General features: G+C 43.8%; 1 protein-coding gene across 1 annotated transcript in view; it reads right to left on the bottom strand.

Annotated features, from left to right (window-relative positions):
• The window catches only part of LOC124615689 (fukutin-related protein), a 31905-nt gene extending 11317 nt beyond the window's left edge, over positions 1–20588 (bottom strand). Inside the window, exons 1-2 of the mRNA XM_047143722.1 lie at positions 19811–20588; positions 650–781 (exon numbers count right to left, since the gene is read on the bottom strand). Coding sequence (XP_046999678.1) covers positions 650–781; positions 19811–20539 — 861 coding nt within the window. The 5' untranslated portion in view covers positions 20540–20588. The remainder of the gene's footprint in view (positions 1–649; positions 782–19810) is intronic.
• Between the last annotated feature and the right edge of the window lie 3533 nt (positions 20589–24121).

Below are 24121 nucleotides of genomic sequence, written 5' to 3'. Positions count from 1 at the left end.
TCCTCCTCCTTACCCCCACCACCCAGTTGCCTCTCCCACCATGTGCTCCTGCTCACAGTCTGGCCTCAGCAGCCAGTGACTGTGGTCACGTGTGTGTGAGTTCCATTTGTGTGATTCATAATACTGTTACAGTCCATCCTGGATTTTCCACTGTTTGACTTTCTTTAACACACTTCACTTATTTTGAGAACATAGTAACGGACGATATTGAGTGGTACACAATACATGAGGTAGTTTAACTTTATATCTGGATGTATCAAGTCTTTTAGGAGAAATGTGTTGCCAGATCCAATCATCAGTCTTTTGTACTTAAATTAGCACAGCAAAGTTCAAATGTAGTTAGGAAAGTAATTACGTTACTAAGTTAACAAATGGGAAACAAAGTAAAAAATGAGAGATTAATAAGAGCAGAGCTTAAACATCCTATCAACTCTGTGTTACATTTTCTTACAAAAAGTTTGTAGACTTTTTATTTTGCTTAGGGAAGCAGATGGCCATTAACTAATTTATCTCCTGAAGCAACACAAACTTCTTTTCCTTGTTGCATTTATCAATAACTACACACATAACAGCACTATGTCTAATGAAAGTAAAGCAATAAAAAATAAGTAACTGAAGGCTATGTACTGCTTTTTACCAACTACGGTACCTGTTTTATACCAAACTGTCGAAACATCTGCTGGCGCCTTGCAGCTTCCAATTGTTCAACCTTCTGCAATAAATGCTGACTCCTAAAGAGTGGTTTGCCATCAGTGACAGTCTCTCCATGTATGAGTTTCACCTGCAAGCACAGAAATTTATCAGAAAATACATGTTTATGCCATGATAGAAGTGTTTCAACAGTCTAAAGGCTGATTAAATGTTTTATCTCTTCAAGAGATTGCTAACCATTGCCAAGACACATTGGGGATGGGGTATGGGGTGGTTGGGGTGGGGGGCTGGGGGAGGGGGTCTAGCAAGCTAATTATTCAAGTCCACAGGGAGGAGACAACTTTCAGGTCCTCACTACATTGTCTACATCTTGTGAATGCCTCCATTGTTGCTTGTTTTTTAGAATTATATTACACTAACCATGTTCCATGGATCCCATAGTGTGTGCTGCCTGGGTTGTAGAAAGAAGTTAAAAGATATATATTTGTGCAATGCACTGAAATGACAAAACATTACTGTATTAAAGTTCTAATTATAATTATAAATTAAATTTAAGTACTTCTGTGAATATACTCATTAAAGTAGAAGTTGCCCAATAGAAAGTTCTTTAAATCAGTCTTAATCTCTACTATATTATCTACTTGCCACTTAATGTGCTCTGGTAGGTCGTTGAATACATATGCACCTATGTCTTCCAATCTTTTCTGTTCTAATGTTCACCCCTCATTGTCAATGCAGATGATGTTTTCAGTCCTAGTGTTATATTCATGCTTTCCACTATTTTTTGTGAAACAAGAAATATTGGAAATGACAAAGGACATTAATGAATATATTTATTGTGAAGCAATTGTCAAAATACCTAGTTTTTTTAAAAGGTATCTGCAGGATGTTCTTGAATTAACAACAGATGTAATTATTATATCACACTTCTTTAGTCTGTAAATATTATCCTGTAATCTGAATCTCCCCAGAAAATGATTCCTTAGCTCATCAGTGGATGGAAATATTTAGAATAAACTAGTTTGTTAAATATGCAGAAAAAACTAGTTTGATGTATCACCTATAGTAGTAATCATGTGTCCCCAAACATTTCTGAACCAAGGTGATTCATTAACTATACGCACTTTTATAATGGTGCATGCTGTTGATCCACATTCTGCACCACTGGTATAAAATTATGCGCTAAAATTTCAATGCAAGTGCTGCAGCAGCTCCTGTAATTGAGTCATACATGCATCACAACAATATGTTTATATTAATATATCTAAAAACAAAGACGATGTGACTTACCAAACGAAAGCACTGGCACGTTGATAGACACACAAACAAACACAAACATACACACAAAATTCAAGTTTTCGCAACCAACGGTTGCTTCATCAGGAAAGAGGGAAGGCGAGGGAAAGACAAAAGGATGTGGGTTTTAAGGGAGAGGGTAAGGAGTCATTTCAATCCCGGGAGCGGAAAGACTTACCTTAGGGGGAAAAAAGGACAGGTATACACTCGCGCACACACACACCACACACACACACACACACACACACACACACACACACACACACACACACACACACACACACACACACATCCATCCGCACATACACATGTGACACACCAAACTTTCTTACCCACTATCTCTGTGTAAAAGTGCTTAACTCAGTGTGTGCCCACTTTTTAAAGTTTATTGGCTTAAGATGTGTCTCGGGGATGGCCACACACTCGCCCTATCATCCTGTTACTATAATTTCATTAAACCGTATGCAAGTCTGTGGTTTGCAAAATGAATAAATGTTCTTAACACAAGCTGGATACTGTTCAATAATTAAAATGTTCTAATGAGCCCTTGATTAATACTGTGAGTACAGATTGGGACATGCAGCTTTACTGTATGATTAAATGATGATGGCGTCCTCTTGGGTAAAATATTCCGGAGGTAAAATAGTCCCCCATTCGGATCTCCGGGCGGGGACTACTCAAGAGGACGTCTTTATCAGGAGAAAGAAAACTGGCGTTCTGCGCAGGATAGAGTAGCATGGAGAGCTGCATCAAACCAGTCTCAGGACTGAAGACCACAACAACAGATTGGGTCACAAGCTTGATCAAAAATGCACTAAGTCCTGTTCACCACATCACTGTTAAAAGTTCAGGAAAGTTGGTTGTGAATAACTTCTCAAAGTCCACAAACCTAAGCTAAGATTTCAAAATCCTTTAAACGCAACACTGCAGTGCAGTGTTTAAGTCCCTTAATATGAATCTCGAAAAATTTTCAAGTTCTCGATAAAAACTCTATATTTAAACATTTTGTATGACTTTTGCTTGCACGCCGATTCCCTTAAGCTATTAAAAGTACCAGTTTCACTGTCTTTTTATTGGAAAATCTAGCAAAATTGGAAAATCTAGTCTTCCGTTGGTTGCACGTGAACTTTGTAAGGAACAAAAATTTTATTACATTTGCCATTAATGCAAGTATTACACATGAATCAGGGCAAGAATTTCACCAGCTTTTACACAGTGACATTACACTTCAGCTGGGCTCCTTTGTTTTTGGGTTATTTACATCTTATTCAGTGAAATACTCAAAACTAGGAATATTTATTATTCCCTATTTTAAGAAATATGAGAGTCAAACTTTTACAGATACCTATTGTAGTCTGTTATCCACTACCACCACTACACTTATTGTTATGCAATTTATTTTGCACTAGAATGTGTCATCTGCTATTTGAAAGATAACTTCACATGCAACCTCCTCCCTAGGTATGTTCATCTGCGCTGAGACACTTTCCCTGCAGCATCAACTGTCAAAACAGTGTGCATCTAGCATGCCATCTGTCAAATCAGTGCAAATTATTCCCTATGATATAAAGGGAAGAAAGTATGCTAAAGCAAGCTAACTTTCTGATGGTTCAGAACAGTTTCATTTAAGAGTAAATGTTGCTGGACTCTACCGTCTATAACAGGTTGGTTGGTTGGTTTGTGGGATTGAAGGGACCAGACTACTAGGGCCATTGGTCCCTTTTTCCATGAACTTGAAACTCCCACAAGGAATAAAAACAAACAATGGAGATGACAAGAGATGACACAGGACAAGAAAGAGACAGACAGAGACCAGACAAAAGGAATTAAAATCACACTGAGTGTGACAGTGGTTGGCCGACCATAGGAACAAAAAAGGAAAAGCCAACCACCAAGAAACACACTAAAACCCCCAGTCTAAAGTCGTAAGCCAAAGGCCAGACTCAACACAAAAAAGGACAAACACTTAGATCAAGAGATAGAAACCCCCTGCACGAATAAAACTCATCGCAATGTCATCCGATAAAAGTGCAGGAAGCGTATCAGGCAGCGCAAACATCAGCCTGAGCGGAGTTAAAAGTGGGCAGTCCAACAAGATATGGACCGCCATCAAAGCTGAGCCGCAGCGACATAAAGGTGGGTCCTCGCGGCACAATAAATAGCTGTGTGTTATCCAGGTGTGGCTAATGCGTAGCCGGCAGAGGACAACAGAGTCCTTGTGAGAGACCCGCAAGGAGGAGCGCCACGCACCGGTAGCCTCCTTGATGGCGCGAAGTTTGTTGGGTGAAGGAAGGGTGCGCCATTCTTCACCCTAGGTGCCTAGTGCCTTCTGCCGCAAGACTGGCCCGAGGTCACTCTCCGAAAGGCCTATCTCCAAAGCTGGTGCACCGACAGCCTGTTTGGCCAGCGTGTCAACACATTCATTTCCCAGGATGCCGATATGACCCGGGGTCCACACAAAGACCGCAGAACGGCCGCAACTGGCAAGAGTATGGAGGGACTCCTGGATAGCCATCACCAGATGAGAATGAGGGAAACACTGGTCGATAGCTCATAAAGCTACAAAGAGTCACTACAGATAATGAAGGACTCACCTGAGCAGGAGTGGATATACTCTAGGGCACAAGAGATGGCAACCAGCTCGGCAGTGAAAACACTGCAGCCAGCCGGCAATGAGTGTTGTTCATAATGATCCTCTAGAGTAAGAGCATAACCGACATGAGCAGCCAATTGAACCATCAGTATAGACAACGTCAGAGCCTTGAAAGCGGCAAGGATTGAAAGCAAGCGGTGGCGGAGGGCCTCAGGAGGGACAGAGTCCTTCGGGCCCTGTGCCAAATCGAGCCAAAGGCATGGGCAGGGCACACACCATGGTGGTATACGCAGAGGGGCCTGGAAAAAGAGGTAGAAGGCAGAAAACCTCAAGCTCAGAGAGAATAGCTCTGACACAAACCGCGATCGTACATCCTGACTGGGGACGCCGTTCTGGAAGATGGACGACCGACTGAGGGAACAGGAGATGATAATTGGGATGCCCGGGCAAGCTACAAACGTGTGTAGCATAAGCGGCCAGTAATTGTTGGTGCCGGAACCGCAATGGAGGGACACCTGCCTCCACAAGTATGCTGCTGACAGGGCTTGTCCGGAAAGCTCCAGTGGCGAGTCAGATCCCACTGTTAAGGATGGGGTCCGGCAACTGCAATGCGGAAGGGGATGCCAAATCGTAAGCCAGGCTCCCATAAACTAGACAGGACTGAATTAACACCTGGTATAGCCATAGAAGGGTAGACCGATCGGTACCCCAGCTGGTGTGACTCAAGCAACAAAGAGCGTTACGATGCCGCCAGCTTATGCTGAATATGAGGCAGCCAAGTCAACCGGGTACCAAAAACCAATCCCAAAAACCGATGCGTTTCCATCACAGCAAGAGGTTCGCCGTCAAGATAAAGCCATCGCTCAGGGTGAACAGTGCGTCGCTGGCAGAAATGCATAATGTAGGTCTTGGCAGCCGAATACTGGAAGCCATGTGCTACAACCCAAGACTGCGCCTTTTGGATAGCGCCCTGCAGCTGCCGTTCAGCAGCTGCAATGCCAGTGGAGCTATAGTATAGGCAGAAGTCATCAGCATACAAGGAAGATTAGACAGACGTTCCCACCGCCGCAGCGAGCCCATTAATTGCAATCAAAAAGAGGCAGACACTTACGACAGATCCTTGCGGTACCCCATTCTCCTGAACTCTGGAGGAACTGCGGGAGACCGCAACTTGCACACGGAAGGAATGAAGCGACAGAAAATTTTGTATGAAAATCAGGAGCAGACCCCGAAGACCCCAACCATGAAACGTAGAGAGGATGTGATGTCGCCATGTCATATCATATGCCTTCCGCATGTCAAAAATAGACTGTGACAAGGTGCTAACGGCGGGCAAAGGCCGTACGGGTGGCAGACTCCAGGCACACCAGATTATCAGCGGCAGAGCAGCCCTTAAGGAAGCCACCCTGAGACGGAGCCAGAAGACTCAAGTAGCCAACTCAACCTTCGGTTCACCATGCATTTGAGCAACTTGCAAGGAACGTTGGTAAGGCTAATGGGGTGGTAGCTGTCCACCTCCAGTGGGTTCTTGCCAGGTTTCAACACGAGGATTACGACGCTTTCCCATCACTGCGACGGGAACTCACCCTCAACCCAGATAGGGTTGAAAAGGTCTAAGAGGTGTCACTGGCAGTCCACCGAGAGGTGTTTGAGCATCTGACAGTGGATGAGATCTGGCCCAGGAGCCGTATCAGGGCAAGCGGCTAGGGCACTTTGGAATTCCCACTCACAGAGCGGAGTACTGTACGATTCAGCGGAACTCCGAGCAAAATGCTCCGCTAAGTGGTTTGCAATTGTGTTGGAGTCAGTACAGACTGCTCCACTCAGTGGAAGTGCAGGTATGCTGACGGGGGTCTGATAGCCATAGAGTCACCTAATATTGGCCCAAACCTGTGACGGAGAGGTACGGGGGCCAATGGTGGAGACATACCTTTCCCAGCACTCCTGCTTGCGTTGGCGAATGAGGCGGCGGGCTCGCGCAAAGAGCCGTTTAAAGGCGATGAGGTGTTCCAATGAGGGATGTCACTTGTTATGCTGGAGAGCCCGCCTGCCATCTTTAATCGCCTCAGCGATCTCGGGCGACCACCAAGGCACAGTCCTCCACAGAGGAGATCCAGAAGAACAGGGATTGGCAGATTCTGCGGCAGTAACTATGCCGGTGGTGACTGAGTGAACCACCACATCAATGGCGTCATTGGAAAGAGGCTCAATAGTGGCAATGGAGGTGAACAAGTTCCAATCAGCCTTATTCATGGCTCATCTGCAGGGGCGGCCAGAAGAGTGATGCTGTGGCAGTGACAGAAAGATTGTAAAGTGGTCACTACCGCCCAAGTCGTCATGCACACTACATTGGACAGGTGGTAACAGGCTAGGGCTGCAGATCGATAGGTCGATGGCTGAGTACGTGCCATGAGCCACACTGAAATGTGTGAAGGCACCATTATTTGAAAGAGAAAGGTCGAGCTGTGCCAATACTTGCTCAACGATGCTGCCTCGGGATGTTGCCACTGATCCATCGCACAGAGGGTTAAGGGTGTTGAAGTCGCCCAGTAACAGAAAAGGTGGCGGCAATTGGGCTATCAGTGCAGCCAGGACATGCTGTGAGACATCACCATTCGGTGGAAGATAGAGACTGCAGACAGTAACAGCCTGAGGCGTCTACACCCGAACAGCGACAGCCTCTAAAGGTGTTTGTAGAGGGACAGACTCTCTGTAAATGGAGTGAAGGACGTAGATGCAGACGCCACCAGATACCTGCTCATAAGCTGCCCGGGTCCTATAATAACCCCGATAGCCACGGAGGGCAGGGGTTCACATCGCTGGAAACCAAGTTCCCTGAAGAGCAATGCGGAGGAAAGGGTGAAGGCTGAGAAGTTGTCGGAGCTCAGCAAGATGGTCGTCCCCGACAAACTCCCATCCAGACCCCCACAGTGATGCCCATTGGCAACAGCCTCAAGCTGTGTAACCGAAGCCAACACTGCCTGAAGCTGGGAGCGAAGGGATGCCAACTCAGCCTGCATCCGAACACAGCAGTCACAGTCCCTATCCATGCTAAAAACTGTTGTGCAAAGAACATCTGAACTAATCTACAGAGCACAAACAATTCGACACAAAATTTAAACAGTTATTAAAATACAAGGTTGCCTAGTAAATGCAGTAATGCTGCTACTTGCGCACTGCTGACACACTGCTTGGCAGCAGAAGGAGACTACGCGATTTTACACTATTCAGGTACTAAAGTGCGATGCTACAACTCTCAAATACTATAATACGCCCGAATTAATGCATTTCAAAGCATAAGCTATAGTGATTAAAGGGCACAGAAATACAATGAGTGAGGGACAACCAGAGCAACAATTGAGTCAGGATTTTGCTACACACGGATTTACTTTCGAACTGCCACATGTGTAGCTGTGGCAACAGAAACCTCAGTACCACATGGACCCAGCATCAGAAGCAGAAGCTCATCATCCATCATGGAGGTGGCCACACAACACGTCTCCCCTCTAACACTGCCTACGTAAGTGTGATCTCTTGTTCCATTTTAGGAACCATGGGCCCTTTTTCAGTGGCTAGTTTTAGAAAACTTACTGCTCTGACTCCTCCAAAGATGCCAACCCAATTGGTGTAATAGGCACACTCCTCCCGCATGAGCAACAAAAGGATTTGTTTTTGTTATAGTTCCCAGTTACGCTGATTTTGCTCAAGTCCTGAGACTGACAAATATCCATTTCTTCATCAAGTTTGAACTTAATAGTCGCACTCTGACTTTCTATTCTAAGAAGCAGTCACTGTAGAAAATACTGAAATGGTCAATACCAGCTGTTAGCTTTAACCACATCATCAAGAAGGTGAACAGTCACTTTGTCCTTTTGCAACACTGTAAAATCTCAATTAACCTTCACTTTTGGGACCACGCATTAGTGAAATGCTGAAAAGGGTGGAACAAAGAATAAAAAGAATGAAACAAGTGATTTAGAGGGCTCAAAGTGGTGTAATTTGTTTGTTTGTTGATGCTTCAGGGCACAAAACAGCTGAGATCATAACGGCCCATGACATAACTTAAAATGGTTAATTACTGCATGAATCTGAAGTCAACAATACTCAGAGCCTAATCGACTGGAGCATGGAGATAGTTAAAAACAATCACTTCCCATTTGAGGAAGATGCTCAAACAGTTGAAAATTAAATTCCCTTCACCATATTACTACGACAAATAGAAAGTAAAATGCGAGCTATAGCTCATACTTTATCTGCTAAAAGATCTAATAATTCAGGTGGCAAACATACATTAAAACAAAAGATAAATCGGCATATGGTCAGAAAAAAGCGCACCAACAATGGTTTGTTGCAGAGTGGTGTAGGGTTTCCACTTAAAATGATAGTGACTGAAATGACAGTGCCTAATATGCAGCCTAGCTAAAAGAATCTCCTCGCACCAAGAGGGGCAAGAGGAAGTCATCCAAGCCATTGAGGGGTTTTTAATTTCCCAGAATTTGTTCCCATAAAGAAAAGACAACTGTTCATGCCAGAGTGACACAATGTTCCTATGTGAGGCAACACAGAGATCATCTGGAGGCACATAATAGCTAAAAGGCCAATGTAGTCTGACTGCAGCTTGGCAGCAGCATTGGCAGCTTCATTCAATGACACTCTGACAGGACCAGGGACCAATGTGAGCACAACACTTGCTCCATCATCATATATTGGCTTTGCTGTACTACAGGGTGGTATGTGTATAGCACACAGAGGTTCTGGAGTGTATTAGGTGACTCTAAACATAATACACAACTGAGGAGCCTGTGTCATCAGATGTACCGGGTGGCCTGATAGAGGACAGAAAGCCAATGACAAAGGAGCATCCGACATCAAGACCAGTCTTAGACTCTGTTATGTTTTATGGCACAAAAGCAACTAGGGTCATATGTACCCAGGTCAGAACTGTAGAACACGAAGAAAAAGAGAGGAGTTAAAAATAACTACACATTAACCCCAATTGACAGAAGAGAATACAGCTAAAAACAGGGACATGGAGAAAGGTCTATGAAATACGCCATGTAGAAATGGAGGTCCTGAACTAAAGATTAAATGTTCTTCGCCATATTGCTACGATGGATAAAAAGTAAAATGCAGTTGACAGCCGCGTGTCGTTTGCTAAAACAGCCAATAACTCAGACGGCAAGAACAAATGTAAACCTAATTGGTCACAAAAAGGGGCGTTCAGTCAGGAAATGGCAAACATCAAAAGTTGAGGGCAATGAGTACAAAATGGTGCGGGAGCACCACTTAACGGCGATGGCTAAAAAGACAGTTCCAGAAATGCTACCTAGCTAAAATGATCTACTCCTGGCGAAGGGGCTGAGAGGAGCTGCTGGGAGAGGCTTAATAACATGGGTCTTGTTCCCATGAAGGGAAGGCCAGTGGGGATGCCAAAGTGACACCACCTGCTGACAGCCAGTAACACAGAGATCACTGGAGGGTATGTAAGAACTAGTGGGCAGAGGTATGGGGACTGCAGTCTTGGCAGCAGCATCAGCAGCCTCGCTTCCTGTCAGATCGACATGTCCAGGAACTCGCATAAACATCACAGTGGGCCCATCAGGAGTGAGCAAGTGACAGCTTTCCTGGATCCATTGCACTAAGGGATGGACAGTGTACAGCAAATACAGGCTTTGAAGGGCACTGAGAGAGTCAGAGTAGATGATGCAATTGAAAAGCCTGTGTCACCGGATGTACTGTGTAGCCTGATACAGGGTGAAGAGCTCTACTGTGAATACTGAGCAGTGTTCCGGAAGCCGACACTGAAAAACTTTGGTGCCAATGACAAACGCACACCCAACACAAAGGTCAGTCCACGAACCATCAGTGTACACAAAGGTACTGTTGCGAAGTTCTAGACAAAGGTCATGAAACTGAAGGCAATAGGGTAAGGATGAAGTAGTGCCCTTAGGAAATGAATGAAGGCCAAGGTGAACACCAGCCGCCACAGGAAGTCAACCAAGATGATGAACGGTTCACATCCATCGCGAAAGTGGCAGGTAGTGTGAAGTTAAGCTGCTGGTGTGAGAGCCGAAAACGAATTCCGGGAGGTAACAGAACACAGGGACATGCCCCATACTGATGATCACAGGAGTCATTGAAGGATGTGGCACAGGATGGGTGGCCACACATGGTAGACAAACGACGGCATGCATATCTACTGAGGACAAAGTCACGGCGGTAAGACAGTGGTAGTTCGCCAGCTTCATACAGACTCTCAACTGGACTAGTGTAAAAGATGCCAGTGGCCAAAGGGTTGCCACGATGGTGGGTAGTATTGAGATGGCTTAAGAGGGACGGACGTGCAGATGCACAAACGAAACACCCATATTTGAGATTCGATTGTACACAGGACCGGTACAAACAGAGGAGCATGGTTCAAATTGCTCCCCAGGAAGTACTACTGAGGGCACGCAGGACAATGAGGGACTGCATACAGCATACTGCCACGCATGTCAGAATCAGTAAAGATAATCGAGACATCGCTGAAGACACCACTCAGTGAGAAAGGTCTATGAAGAACTGCAATAGATGGCAAAATTGTCAGTGAAAAGGGAGCCGAAGATGCCCAGTGGGAGACAGGCCATTAAAGGGTTAATGGCGATAGCAACGATGACGACACTCAGGATGGAACCCTGAGGCACACTGTTTTCCTGGATAAAGGAGTCCAACCAGACAGAATCCACACATACCATGAAAACTCGATCTTTTAAAAATTTCTAAAGGAAACAGAGCATGCAGCCACAGAAGCCCATGTGTAGAGAGTACAGAGGATACCAGTCCTCCAGCAGGTGTCGTAGGATTTCTCCGAATCAAAAACTCAGCCACAGTCTGGGATTTCTGCAGAAAACCATGCAGCGGTTAGTGAATTGCGAGACTCAAGCCACCATACCAGCTGGACATGAATCATGTGTTCTATCACCTTGCAAACACACCTGGTGAGAGAAATGAGGTGGTAGCTAGAAGGAAGGTGTTTGTCCTTACTGGGTTTAGGTATAGGTATGACAGTGGCTTCACGCCAGCATCTGGGTAATGTGCCCCTTGCCAAGACGCAGTTGTACGTGTGAAGCAGGAAGTGCTTGCCCGCAAGAGAAAGGTGCAGCAACTTCTGAATGTTAACACTGTCTGGCAATGAGGCAGAGGATTGGGATGAAGCGAGAGCATGATCTAGTTCCCTCATAATAATGGCTGCATTGTAGCACTGACTATTCTGGGAAGAGAAGGGATCGCTCGAGCCACCTCCACTTGTTTCTGATGGAGAAAGGAAGGGTGATATTGGGAGGAGCTCACACTCTCCACAAACTGGCAGCCCAAAGTGTTGGAAGTAGCAATAGGGTCCATGATGACATCATCTGCTACTGTCAGACCAGAAATTGGGGAATGGACCTTGGTCCCAGAGAGCCGTCGGAAGTTGGCCCACATGACGGAAGAGGGAGTAGAATTGTTAAAACAACTAGTAAATGAAATCCAGCTAGCTTTTTTTTAAATCCCGAAGAACGCAATGATACTGGGCACGCAACCGTTCATAATGAATGCAGTCTGCCATTGTAGAATGATGATTAAAATTGTGGAGAGCATGTCTCCGCATGTGGATGGTGTCGCAGCATGCCTCAGTCCACCAAAGGACTGGGTCACAGCACGGTACAGAGGAAGTGTGAAGAATGGAACATTCTGTGGCAGTAACAATAACATTGTTAAGATATTCTAACTGGTCATTGCAACTGGGAGAATGCTGTTCATCGAAGGTCGCCAGGGAATAGTAAAGCCTCCAGTTGACATTATAAAGCTGCCATTTGGGTGTGCACATAGGTGGGGGACAAGTCAGCAATTGGATGGCACATAGGAAATGGTCACCTGAATACATGTCAGAGAGAATGGACCACTTGTGATGATTGGCAAGCTGGGCAGTGCACACGGAGAGGTCCATATAGGAACAGGTGTGTGTGGAGTCTGAAAGGAACGTGGGTGCTCCCATGTTAAGGAAGATGAGGTTAAGGTGACTGAGAAGGTCATCCAAGAGGGCACCTCTCTGACAGGTTCTGGGTGAGCCCCAAAGGGGATGGAACACATTAAAGTCACCAAGCAGCAGAAATGTGTGTGGGAATTGCCCAAAAGCTGGAGGAAGTCTGTCCTGGTGACACCGAATGACAGAGGGATGTAAATGGTACAAAGGGAAAAGGTCAAGTGAGGAAGAAAAATGTGGACTGCAGCAGATTGGAGCCGGGACGTAGGGGAGATGGGCTGACTATCAGCATCATCCCAGATGAGCAGCACAACTCCCCCATAAGATAGAATGCCGTCCTGGGAGGGGGGCAGGTCAAAGTAGACCAGGAAGAAATGCAAGAGCTAAGAGTGGTCGTGAGGTTGCAGTTTTATTTCCTGGAGGCAGAGTACAAGTGGACGATGCTATTCTAAGAGAAGCCACAAGTCCTCTTTATCGGATTGAAGGCTGCGAACATTCTACTGGAGGAGAGTCACTTGACCCATATAAGGAAACTTTTTGCATCCTGTTCTGTAGGTATGACTTAAACCACTCATATGCTATTCCATTTATACCATAGAACTGTAACTTCTGCAACATAATGTCATGATTCACACAATCAAATACTTTGGACAAGTCACAGAAAATTCAGAAATACGGAAGCATCCGATCCCGCCTGTCTGCTTTGACCCATGACATCACAAATATGGCAGAAACAACCATAAACCACGATTCCAATATGGCACATATAAAGTCGTTACATACACACAAGAGGATGAAAATACATCGAAAAACAAACACACACACCTTCCAAAAAAGCCTAATGACACTAACGGGACAAGTGCGGGAAATGGGGTGTTTTTGCGTGGGGGGAAACTAAATATAAACAAAAAACAAAGATGATGTGACTTACCAAACGAAAGTGCAAGCAGGTCGATACACACACAAACAAACACACAAAATTCAAGCTTTCGCAACCAACGGTTGCTTCATCAGGAAAGAGGGAAGGAGAGGGAAAGACAAAAGGATGTGGGTTTTAAGGGAGAGGGTAAGGAGTCATTCCAATCCCGGGAGCGGAAAGACTTACCTTAGGACAGGTATACACTCGCACACAAACACACATATCCATCAGCACATACACAGACACAAGCAGACTGCTGTGTCTGTCTGTGTCTGTGTATGTGCGGATGGATGTGTGTGTGTGTGTGTGTGTGTGTGTGTGTGTGTGTGTGTGTGTGTGTGTGTGGGCGCGCGCGAGTGTATACCTGTCCTTTTTTCCCCCTAAGGTAAGTCTTTTCGCTCCCGGGATTGGAATGACTCCTTACCCTCTCCCTTAAAACCCACATCCTTTCGTCTTTCCCTCTTTCCTGATGAAGCAACCGTTGGTTGCGAATGCTTGAATTTTGTGCGTATGTTTGTGTGTGTATCGACTTGCCAGCACTTTCGTTTGGTAAGTCACATCATCTTTGTTTTTAGATATATTTTTCCCACGTGGAATGTTTCCCTCTATTATATTTAAATATAAACAAATTTAGACACCCTCCCCCATACAAAACCACACAAAACGATGAAAAAAACCGACATTACAAAACTCCCCAAATACCACTAAACACAATATCATCTGGAATCGGACACTTCCCTTGACCTATATAGCTCAACAGCAGCTTCCGATCCCATAAATTAGGATCAAACACTTGCCTTGGCCTATATAGCTCAAAAACATCTCCCGATACCTATACCAACACACACAGCCACACATTGGGATCGAACACTTCCCTTGACCTGTGCAGTGTTAATTTTATCTGTCATATCCATTCCTGAACAAAAACAACAACCGATTAATTTTACTAAAATTACCACACGACGCACAGCGAACAACACTAAATTAACCTTCACACAAAATCGTTAACTCACTGAAACAAATTCCACTACAAACACAGCCGACACACTAACAATTCTTGATAATGAGCAAAAGCAAACTGAGCCCATTACACCACACAAACGAAAACCCTGAACATACCACCAGAGAGCACAACAAACCACAACACGACGACATCTACAAACACGCCACTCAGAAACCAAACTCCGCGCCGTCATGACGTCACACACGACAACACCCTTACGTCACGGGCCAAAGCCGACGCATGGGATCGGACGCTTCTATCGACCCGAAAATTCCTATTGGCGACATTTTACTATTTAAAGACTATTACACGGACAGTGAAATTGTATATTGCTGTCTCAGTGGAACAACATTTTTGAAATCCGAACTGTGATTTACTAAGTATCCCATTAATGTTGAGATGGCTAACCATTCTTGAGTATATTACTTTCTCGAAGGTCTTTGAAAATGCTGTAAGCAAGGATACTGGCCGAAAATTATTAACATCTGTGGTGTCCCCCTTTTTGAGTGGCCTGACAAACTATGGGAGGTGGGAAGTTTCCTTGCAATACATCCTACATTCCCGTATCCCTCCTGGCCTCAACTTTCATTAGTCAATGTCATCATCCATACAGTCCCCTCCCTGTACCAATTCCAGTACTACACAACCGTCATGTCTTTTAATTTCTTTTTATTTATCTCCTTTCCACTACTAACCCCCACCCCCATCCCCACCTTCTCTCCTGCCCTCCATCTAAACTGCAGTACTTCACTGTCCGCCACCCCCACCATACTATCCCTCCCCCTCCCTGACCCAGCCTCTTTCTTACCCCCATCCAATCGCCACTCCCATCATGCACTGGTGCTGCTGATCACATCGTGGTTTCAGTTATCTGAGACTGCAGACGTGTGTGCAAGTTGCATTTGTGTGTGTGTGTGTGTGTGTGTGTGTGTGTGTGTGTGTGTGTGTGTGTGTCTCTCTGCGTGTCTGCGCGCGCGTGCCCGCGCCCGCATGTGTGTCTATTGCTGACAAAGGCCTTAATGGCCGTAAGCTATAATTTTGTGAATATTTTTGTTGTGCCTATCGCGACTCAGCATCTCCGCTGTATGGTGAGAAGTAACTTTCCTTCTCTAATATTGTTACATTCAACAAAATCCGGTGTATGTTAAATAAGGAGTGTAACAAGACTTATTGGCTCAGTTGAACCTGTTTATGCTAGACATTGACTTATGATGTAGTTTGGCATCTGACGTAACATGTCCTCAGATTGTCTACTGGGACAAATACACCACCTACATTTCCCATTTGCCTATCCTTTCAATACATACTTAAATCTTCCCCAAAAATGTCACTGCTATTAATTTCAGGTTTCAATCAGCTTTCTGTACTTAATATTATGGGAGCTTCACTGCTTTTCATGAGCACTTCAAACTAACACTTTGTTGAAAATGCTTCAGCAGTTTTGCATTAGGATTTTAATACTCTCGCCTGTGTGTTTCGACTGACCTGAATTGTCCTCACAGCAATTAATATTTCATACTCATTGGCTTTTCCATCTCACAACCAAACTACTGTAATGATCAGTCTGTCATCACAATCTACAGTCCAAAAAATAATATAATCGAAATAAATAATGTCATGGTTTTGTTCTAGATCTGAGGACATGTTACGTCAGATGCCAAACTACATCATAAGTCAATGTCTGGCATAAACAGGTTCAACTGAGCCAATAAGTCTTGTTACACTCCTTATTTAACATACACCGGATTTTGATGAATGTAACAATATTAGAGAAGGAAAGTTACTACTCACCATACAGCGGAGATGCTGAGTCGCGATAGGCACAACAAAAATATTCACAGAATTATAGCTTACGGCCATTAAGGCCTTTGTCAGCAATAGACACACATGCAGACACATGCAGGCGCGCGCAGACGCGCAGAGACACACACACAAACACACACACAAACGCAACTTGCACACATGTCTGCAGTCTCAGATAACTGAAACCACGATGTGATCAGCAGCACCAGTGCATGATGGGAGTGGCGACTGGATGGGGGTAAGAGGGAGGGGGAAGGATAGTATGGAGGGGGTGGCGGATAGTGAAGTACTGCAGTTTAGATGGAGGGCAGGAGAGAAGGTGGGGATGGGTGTGGGGGTTAGTAGTGGAAAGGAGATAAATAAAAAGAAATTAAAAGACATGACGGTTGTGTAGTACTGGAATTGGTACAGGGAGGGGGCTGTATGGATGACGACATTGACTAATGAAAGTTGAGGCCAGGAGGGATACGGGAATGTAGGATGTATTGCAAGGAAACTTCCCACCTCCCATAGTTTGTCGGTGGCCATGCATGCAGACAGGCAGCTTGTTGGTTGTAATGTAATTACATTCTCTGCCAGGGCTTCGATTACCTCTCATCATATCCTGAAATGAGAAATGTCCTGCCCACTATCCTTCCCACCCCTCCTACAGTGGTATTCTGCCATCGAGCAAATCTTCACAATATACTCGTCCATCCTTACACAACCCCTACTCCCAATCCCTTACCTCATGGATCATACCCTTGTAATAGACCTAGATGCAGGACCTGCCCTATACATCCTCCTACCACCACCTACTCCAGTCTGGTCACTGACATCACCTATCCCACCAACGGCAGGGCTACCTGTAAAACCTGTCATGCGATTTAAAAGCTAAGCTGTAACCACTGAGCTGCATTTTATGTAGGCATGACAACCAACAAGCTGTCTGTCCGCATGAATGTCCCCCGACAAACTGTGGCCAAGAAACAAGTGGACCACCCTGTTGCTGAATACACTGCCAAAAATTATATCCGTCATCTCAATGACTGCTTCACAGCCTGTGTCATATGGATCCTTCCCAACAACACCAGCTTTCCGGAATTGTGCAGATGGGAACTTTCCCTGCAATATATCCTACGTTCCCGTTACCCTCCTGGCCTCAACCTTTGTTAGTCACTGTCCTCACTCATCCAGCCCCCTCCCTGTACCCATTCCAGCACTACACAGCCAGAATTTCACTGCCAGTCTTTTAATTTATTTTTATTTCTCTCCTTTCCACTACTTATACTCCGCCCCCTCCCCACCCTCTCTCGTGCCCTTCATCTAAACTGCAGCACTTCATTGTCCATCACCCCCACCATACTATCCCTCCCCCTCCCTGCCCCAGCCTCCTCCTTACCCCCACCCAGCCATCACTCCCATGATGCACTAGTGCTGCTGCTCGCGGTGCGGTTTCAGTTACCTGAGACTGCAGACATGGGTGCAAGTCACGTGTGTGTGTGTGTGTGTGTGTGTGTGTGTGTGTGTGTGCGCATGTGTGCGTGTGTGCGCGCGCGTGTGCGTGTGTGTGCGTGTGTACACGTTTGCCTATTGCTGACAAAGACCTTAATGGCCAAAAGCTGTAATTGTGTGAATCTTTGTTGTAACTATCGCGACTCAGCATCTCTGCTATATGGTGAGTAGCAACTTTCCTTCTCTAATATTGTTACATTTCATCCTGGATTTTCCATTGTTGGATTTTGATGAATGGTACACATCCGCCATTTAAATGCTGTCACGGGTCAAAGCAGGGGAGTGGTATTGACAGATTCAATATTTCTCACAAAATTAAGTGGGCCATTAGGATGGAGAAATTATTCCCTATAACAGAGTCCTGCAGTATTGCTAAAGACTGTGTTGTAAGAAGCTGCTTGTCACCACAGAACCTGAGCACAGATACTTAGATGCTAATATAACGGAGGATTGAAAACGAGATGCATCCCCTTACAGAATACCAAGTGGAGAGTAGCCCTGTGGAGACAGCAGGCTGCACCTTCCATATTCAGTGGATCCACAACACCTTTGGTTTGTTCTTCAAACTGAGGATCTACCCTTAATTTGGGGAGTGAACTATCTTTTCTGTGATGAAGTCACCTTCTGCCTACCATCGACTAGAAACTACAGCATACACTCTACCACAAAGTGGCTGAACAAAAGACACATTCATCAGTTGCTCCAACAATGCTACTGCACACAGGTTTGTTTGACCTTTGCAGTTAGTAACAACTGACAAAATAACAGTCTCAAGTTCTCTCATTCTTGACAGTTCAGTAATAGGGAGCCAAAATCACAAGAAATGATTTACAGGCTGTACGGGTAATCTACATCTACATATTTTGTTTACCAGTGTGAGGTATACGACTGAGGATAGTTGTCATTCTAATTGCATAAGGAATGTGATAAAATGACTGCCTGAATGCATTCTGCAGTTAGTCTCTCTCTTGAGGTCCCCATGACAAATGTGTGTATATTCTCCACTTAATACTGGCTCTTAAAACTCTGTATGTAGGCTTTCATAAAATAACTGGCATTTATCTTTGAGAGTATGCCAGTTCAGATTTTTCAGCATTTCTGCGATGCTCTCAAGAGCCAAACAAACCTGTTATCTCGCCCAACCCTTCTGTGTATATGATCAATACACCCTGTTGGTTCAGCTAATGTTATGTATTGGACACCCCCTGAAATCATGGTTGCTGTGACAAGCTAATTGGTAGCAAAGTCCAAAGTGTGTGTCAGATTGGAAGGTGACAATCAGGTTGAGTTGTAAAGCAAATGAATGATAAAGCAGAAAATCTGGTTGTGGTCACAAAATGACCAGTAGTAATGCACAAGCGATTTATAAGCAAGCTTCATTTTATAATGACTCCCTGTTCCCAGTATGTCACTAAATCCTGCCACCTGCTCGACCTTCGCTTGGTACTACGAAACCATTACATTTCGTACGCCTGCAAACTTACACTCAAATATCTGTACAAGTTAAATGATCCCAACTGCATCTCACTGTTTTAGTCATAGGATGCTACTTTTCACCATTCTCTGAAGGGGATATTTTACGTTTCTAAATATTTAAAGTAAGTTGCCAGTGTCTACACTACATTTAAATCTTGTCATGATCAGGCAGAGTATTTGTGCAGCTATTCCAGATAGTACTTCACTGCACATAACTGCATTATCTACAAAAGTGTGTGATAACTGCATTATCTACAAACCTGCGTTACTATTGGCAGGTGATTGTAAAGGCAGAGAGTAGGTAATTGGCCACTGAGATGGTAATTCCAAACTAAAATATAATAAATAATAACAAGAAAACTGCTATGGAAAAACATAACTAGCTCTATTTCTCACCACACTGCAAACGTCAACTCATTCGCTCATTTAATTACACATACAAAGCTCAGGTCTTGAGCTACTATGAAGCAAGTACAATAAATATTAAACTTTTTTCCAATTATGCTTGAGCATTTGTCACAATCTTTTGTTTAAAGACACATTTGCGGCTATTTGACAGCAGTAAGGACTTGCCTTTACGTTCCTGGCAGAAGACTGGATGTACAGCGCCTCGGGAAATGGAAGCAAGAACGGTGCTGGCAGATTTTCGAGCAACTGCCTGTCGATCAACAATACGTGCTTACCGGTAACTGCTTCACATACGTTGTCTGTTGACGGTGCATAGTGAATATACCACTGCCGCACATTTACTCTTACTTTCAAACATTCTGCGGGTTTCCTTGACGAGAATGACGCCGCAGATACTTTGTAGATACCACTTTTAAGTTCTTGAATAAGTCTGGACAATGTCCTCTTACTTTTGAAGCGCGTTGAATCCGGGGCGAAGAGAACATACTTTGTGTCAATTTGTAGCAAAGGGTTTCTTCCACCAAATTTGTCAGTTAATCTTAGTTCCAAATCCAGCAACTTTACTTTCGATGAGAGATTAAAGTGCCGGAAATCGAAGGGTGGATAAGGAAGAACGTCGCTAATGACAACCACCTTGAGATTTGGAAAAAGATGTAGAAACGATTCAACAGTTCCAACAATATCGTTGTCAAAATTTTCGAATCTTCGTATTACTAAAGTGACAATACTATCGTCCGAAAATATATTGGTAGACTTTGGAGGAAGATCAGTTTTTTGATTAAAATCATAAAGTCCTCTGTCAAGCGTCGATAATAATTTCCATATACAAAATAGCACTATTACGTTCAAGATCACTACAAAAAAAGTCACAATTCTAGCTAATTTCATTCGCATAATCCCGTCGCTTGAGGGGGCATATACAACTTTGTTGACTACATCTTACTTCAGCGTACTGTCATACCACCAAAGACTATCACATCCAATACCATTCTGGATAACAAATGACAAATGCAAATTACGAGGTACTTCATCCTTTTCGAGTAATGAATTCTGAAGAAAATTTGAATTTCTAAAGAACGAGGCGCATCTGTTACGTACACTTTGTAAGACAAAAGTAAGAAGAGAGAGTTTGCTTGTATCCATTATCACAGTTGACATGGACAACAGAAAAACATGCAGAGGTTAGCCAAATTCTGCCAGGAGTTTCGTTTTAGAAAAATGAGGTGACAGAGCTGCTACTTGTCATTAAATTGCATACGAGATTGTAAGACACATTGTGTGTAGGGTTCAGTAAAAGCAAAATCATTTCATAGTTTGGTGTAACTGATGAGAAGTACAAGCAAACTTTGTGTATTAGAGTAACTTTTTTGGTTTATTTTGTATCAGTAATAGAAGTTAGGTTCACGATGACATCTTAAAAAGTAAATGGCGTTAGTTTTCTAAGAATATTTAACGAGATCCATAAATGCCAAATCGTGAAATTGGACGTCTACTAGCGCCAATGGCGTCAAAGATAATTAACACCGAGAAATAAATACGCAAAAGATTTAAGTTTTAAACCAAGCTTCGCAGTAGATCTATAAATACGTCGAAAATTCCACACATTTTATTGTGGAAAGAACAATATGTGAATCCCTCAACAACAATTGTGGCAGAATCTTGTAGGAAGACCTTAGAAAACCCGAAGAAATTGTAGTCTTATGGAAAGGCTGTAAGAGGCACGCAAGTCAAGCGTCTAGAATCTCATTTATAACGTAGAAACCAGGATTGAGGCTAGCAAAGTAAAATCAGAAATGCATTTCAGATGTTATCTTTCAAAGTCCAGGACTGAGCCACATATTAATCGTCACACCTCTGCAAATGCGATTGGTATAAATGTTTGCCAGTGGTGTTTCGAAATAACTGAAATTGCTAAAATTGTGGGAAAAGGCTCAGAACTCAATGGAATCCCAATCAGATTCAGTAAAAAAATTTGGACCTGAGTTAGAACTTCTTTTAACTGTAATGTATCATAGATTTCTTGAACAAAAATGTGTGGCTAGTGGTTGGAAGAAGGCCAACGGCCTTGCCGCAGTGGTAACACCAGTTCCTGTCAGATCACTGAAGTTAAGTGCTGTCGGGCTGGGGCTAGCACTTGGATGGGTGACCATCCGGTCTGCCGAGCAGTGTTGGCAGGTGGGGTGCGCTCGGGCCTTGTGAGACAAATTGATGAGCTACTTGATTGAGAAGTAGTGGCTCCTGTCTCGGAAACTGAGATACGGCCATGAGAGCAGTGTGCTGACCACATGCTCCCCCGCCATATCTACATCCAGTGACGCCTGTGGGCTGAGGATGACACGGCAGCTGGTTGGTACCGTTGGGCATTCCAAAGCCTGTCCAGACGGAGTTTAGTTTAGTTTTAGTGGTTGGAAGAAAGCACAGGTCACACCCATCTACAGAAGAGTAGCTAAGTGATACAGAAAATTACACTCCAGTGTATTTGACGTTTATACCGCAAAATACTATAACATACTCTAAGTTCAAACATTATGAAGTACCTTGAACAGAAATACTTATGTAATATTCTGAAAACTTTGGTAATGCAAAACTCAATGTTGCTTTACTCGGATGATATTCTGTAAGGCCATGGATCATGGCAGTCAAGTAGATACAGTTTTTCTTGACCTCTGAAAATAATGTGACTTGTTACCACACAAGTGCTTATTAAATGAAAGTAAAATCATAAGCAATATCAAATTAAATTTGATAGTCAAATTAGGATTTCTTGTTAGGGATGATGCAACATGTTATCTTGTGTCGAAGAGTAACTGGTATGCTGAGGCTCTTGCTGTACTTTTTTTCTCCACAAATGATCGGATATCTCCAATGAAGTACTACCTGAAACTGTCTGTACAACTTTCCATCCAGTGCTTGGTAAGACTTCAAAGGGGTACAGAGATTGGCATCTCACTTTAAATAGTTAGAAAGCTAAAATTGTGCACCATACATAATGCAGATATCAATACAGTACATATCAACTCATACAAGTACATGTGTGTTACTAGTTGTGGGGCTATGAAATGGAACAATTTCTTTGTGTCAGTTGTAGGTAAGGTAAGTGGCAGACTTCAGTTCAATTGTAGGATACTGAAAAAATACAATCAGTCTATAAATAAGATGACTTACAAAACACTTGTGCACCACATACGGAGTTTTGCTCATGGGGGTGGGACTCCTGCAAAATAAGACAGAGAATATTAAACATAGTCATATAAAAATGGGTGACATGAATACTCACGGGTATGTTTGTCTCCCAGAAGAACATCATGGAAATGCTGAAAAACCTAAACTGGCAGCCACTTAAAGATAAATGTCATGTATCCTGTGGCAGCTAACATATAATCTTTGAAGTTCCTTATTAGGTGGTGATTTTGAAATGCACTAAAGCCTTCTACACATTGCTGTCATAGGGACCACTAAAAAAAGATTAACTACATCATGCACAGAGACATTTAACCAGCCATTATTCTATACTTCATATGTGAAAGTGAGGAGAAAAAACCTTTATATGTGGTACTATGGGAAGTTCTATCATCTATGCATTTCACAGTGATCTGATGTGTATGGTTGTAGATGTAGAACTGGACGTCAGAGTGCTGTAGCATTTCCACACAAACACAAACATATCAGGAATCCTTTTATCGAGGTAAAGGAACTGATAAGAAAGTACCCATTTAGTATGTGGTTGAAGTTAATTTTACACATTAGTGGGTAAGTGGTTAAACCTTTTTATAACAGTATGCTGCACTACTTTCGGGGCTACATTAAAGCTAGGCAAAATATGGTGTATTTCATTCACAGCCTGCCTTTATATTTTCAAAGAAGTATTGACAGTGGACAGCAAATGTCATAAAGTAGTAAGTTTACTGTGAAAGTATCGGTCTGCTCTCAAAGGTTTCTAGAGTGAATACCACAAGTGATCTATACTAAACATGTCTGTGTGACAAATTCTGTCTTCCTAATTGAAGGACTGCCCCAGGTTACGTTACTACGAGTCATTATTGAGAGAAAATAGGAACTCCCTCCCTCCCTCCCTCCCTCCCTCCCTCCATCCATCCCTCCATCCCTCCCTCTCTCCAGCTACATTTGCCAACTGAATACATTGTGCTGGGACTGCATTTCAACAGATGGACTGAAGTGAGAGGTTGTATTAGGTGGGGTGGGTAGAGGGAGAAAGAGGCAGGAAGCGGGAGGAGGGGCATCTAGGGGCTTGGAAAGAGGCTGCAGGTGTGTGGGATAAGAATTTAGGAGGGAAGGGCAGCAGATGCATGTGCACAGGAGCCTGCGAGTTCATGCGGCACACGATACTGATGACGTAGAGACATGTATTGTGAGGTAGTGACAGGGCTTGTAGCAACAGAACCTCCAGGCAAATAGAGAATACATCATGGTCTGCAACAGATGAACCTTTGCCACACAATGAGAGATGCAAACACA

Source organism: Schistocerca americana, chromosome 5 (genome assembly GCF_021461395.2).
Source record: "Schistocerca americana isolate TAMUIC-IGC-003095 chromosome 5, iqSchAmer2.1, whole genome shotgun sequence".
NCBI classification, from domain to species: Eukaryota; Metazoa; Arthropoda; class Insecta; order Orthoptera; family Acrididae; genus Schistocerca; species Schistocerca americana.
Note: the sequence above shows the minus strand (reverse complement) of the source record. Positions and strands in the feature narration are given on the sequence as shown.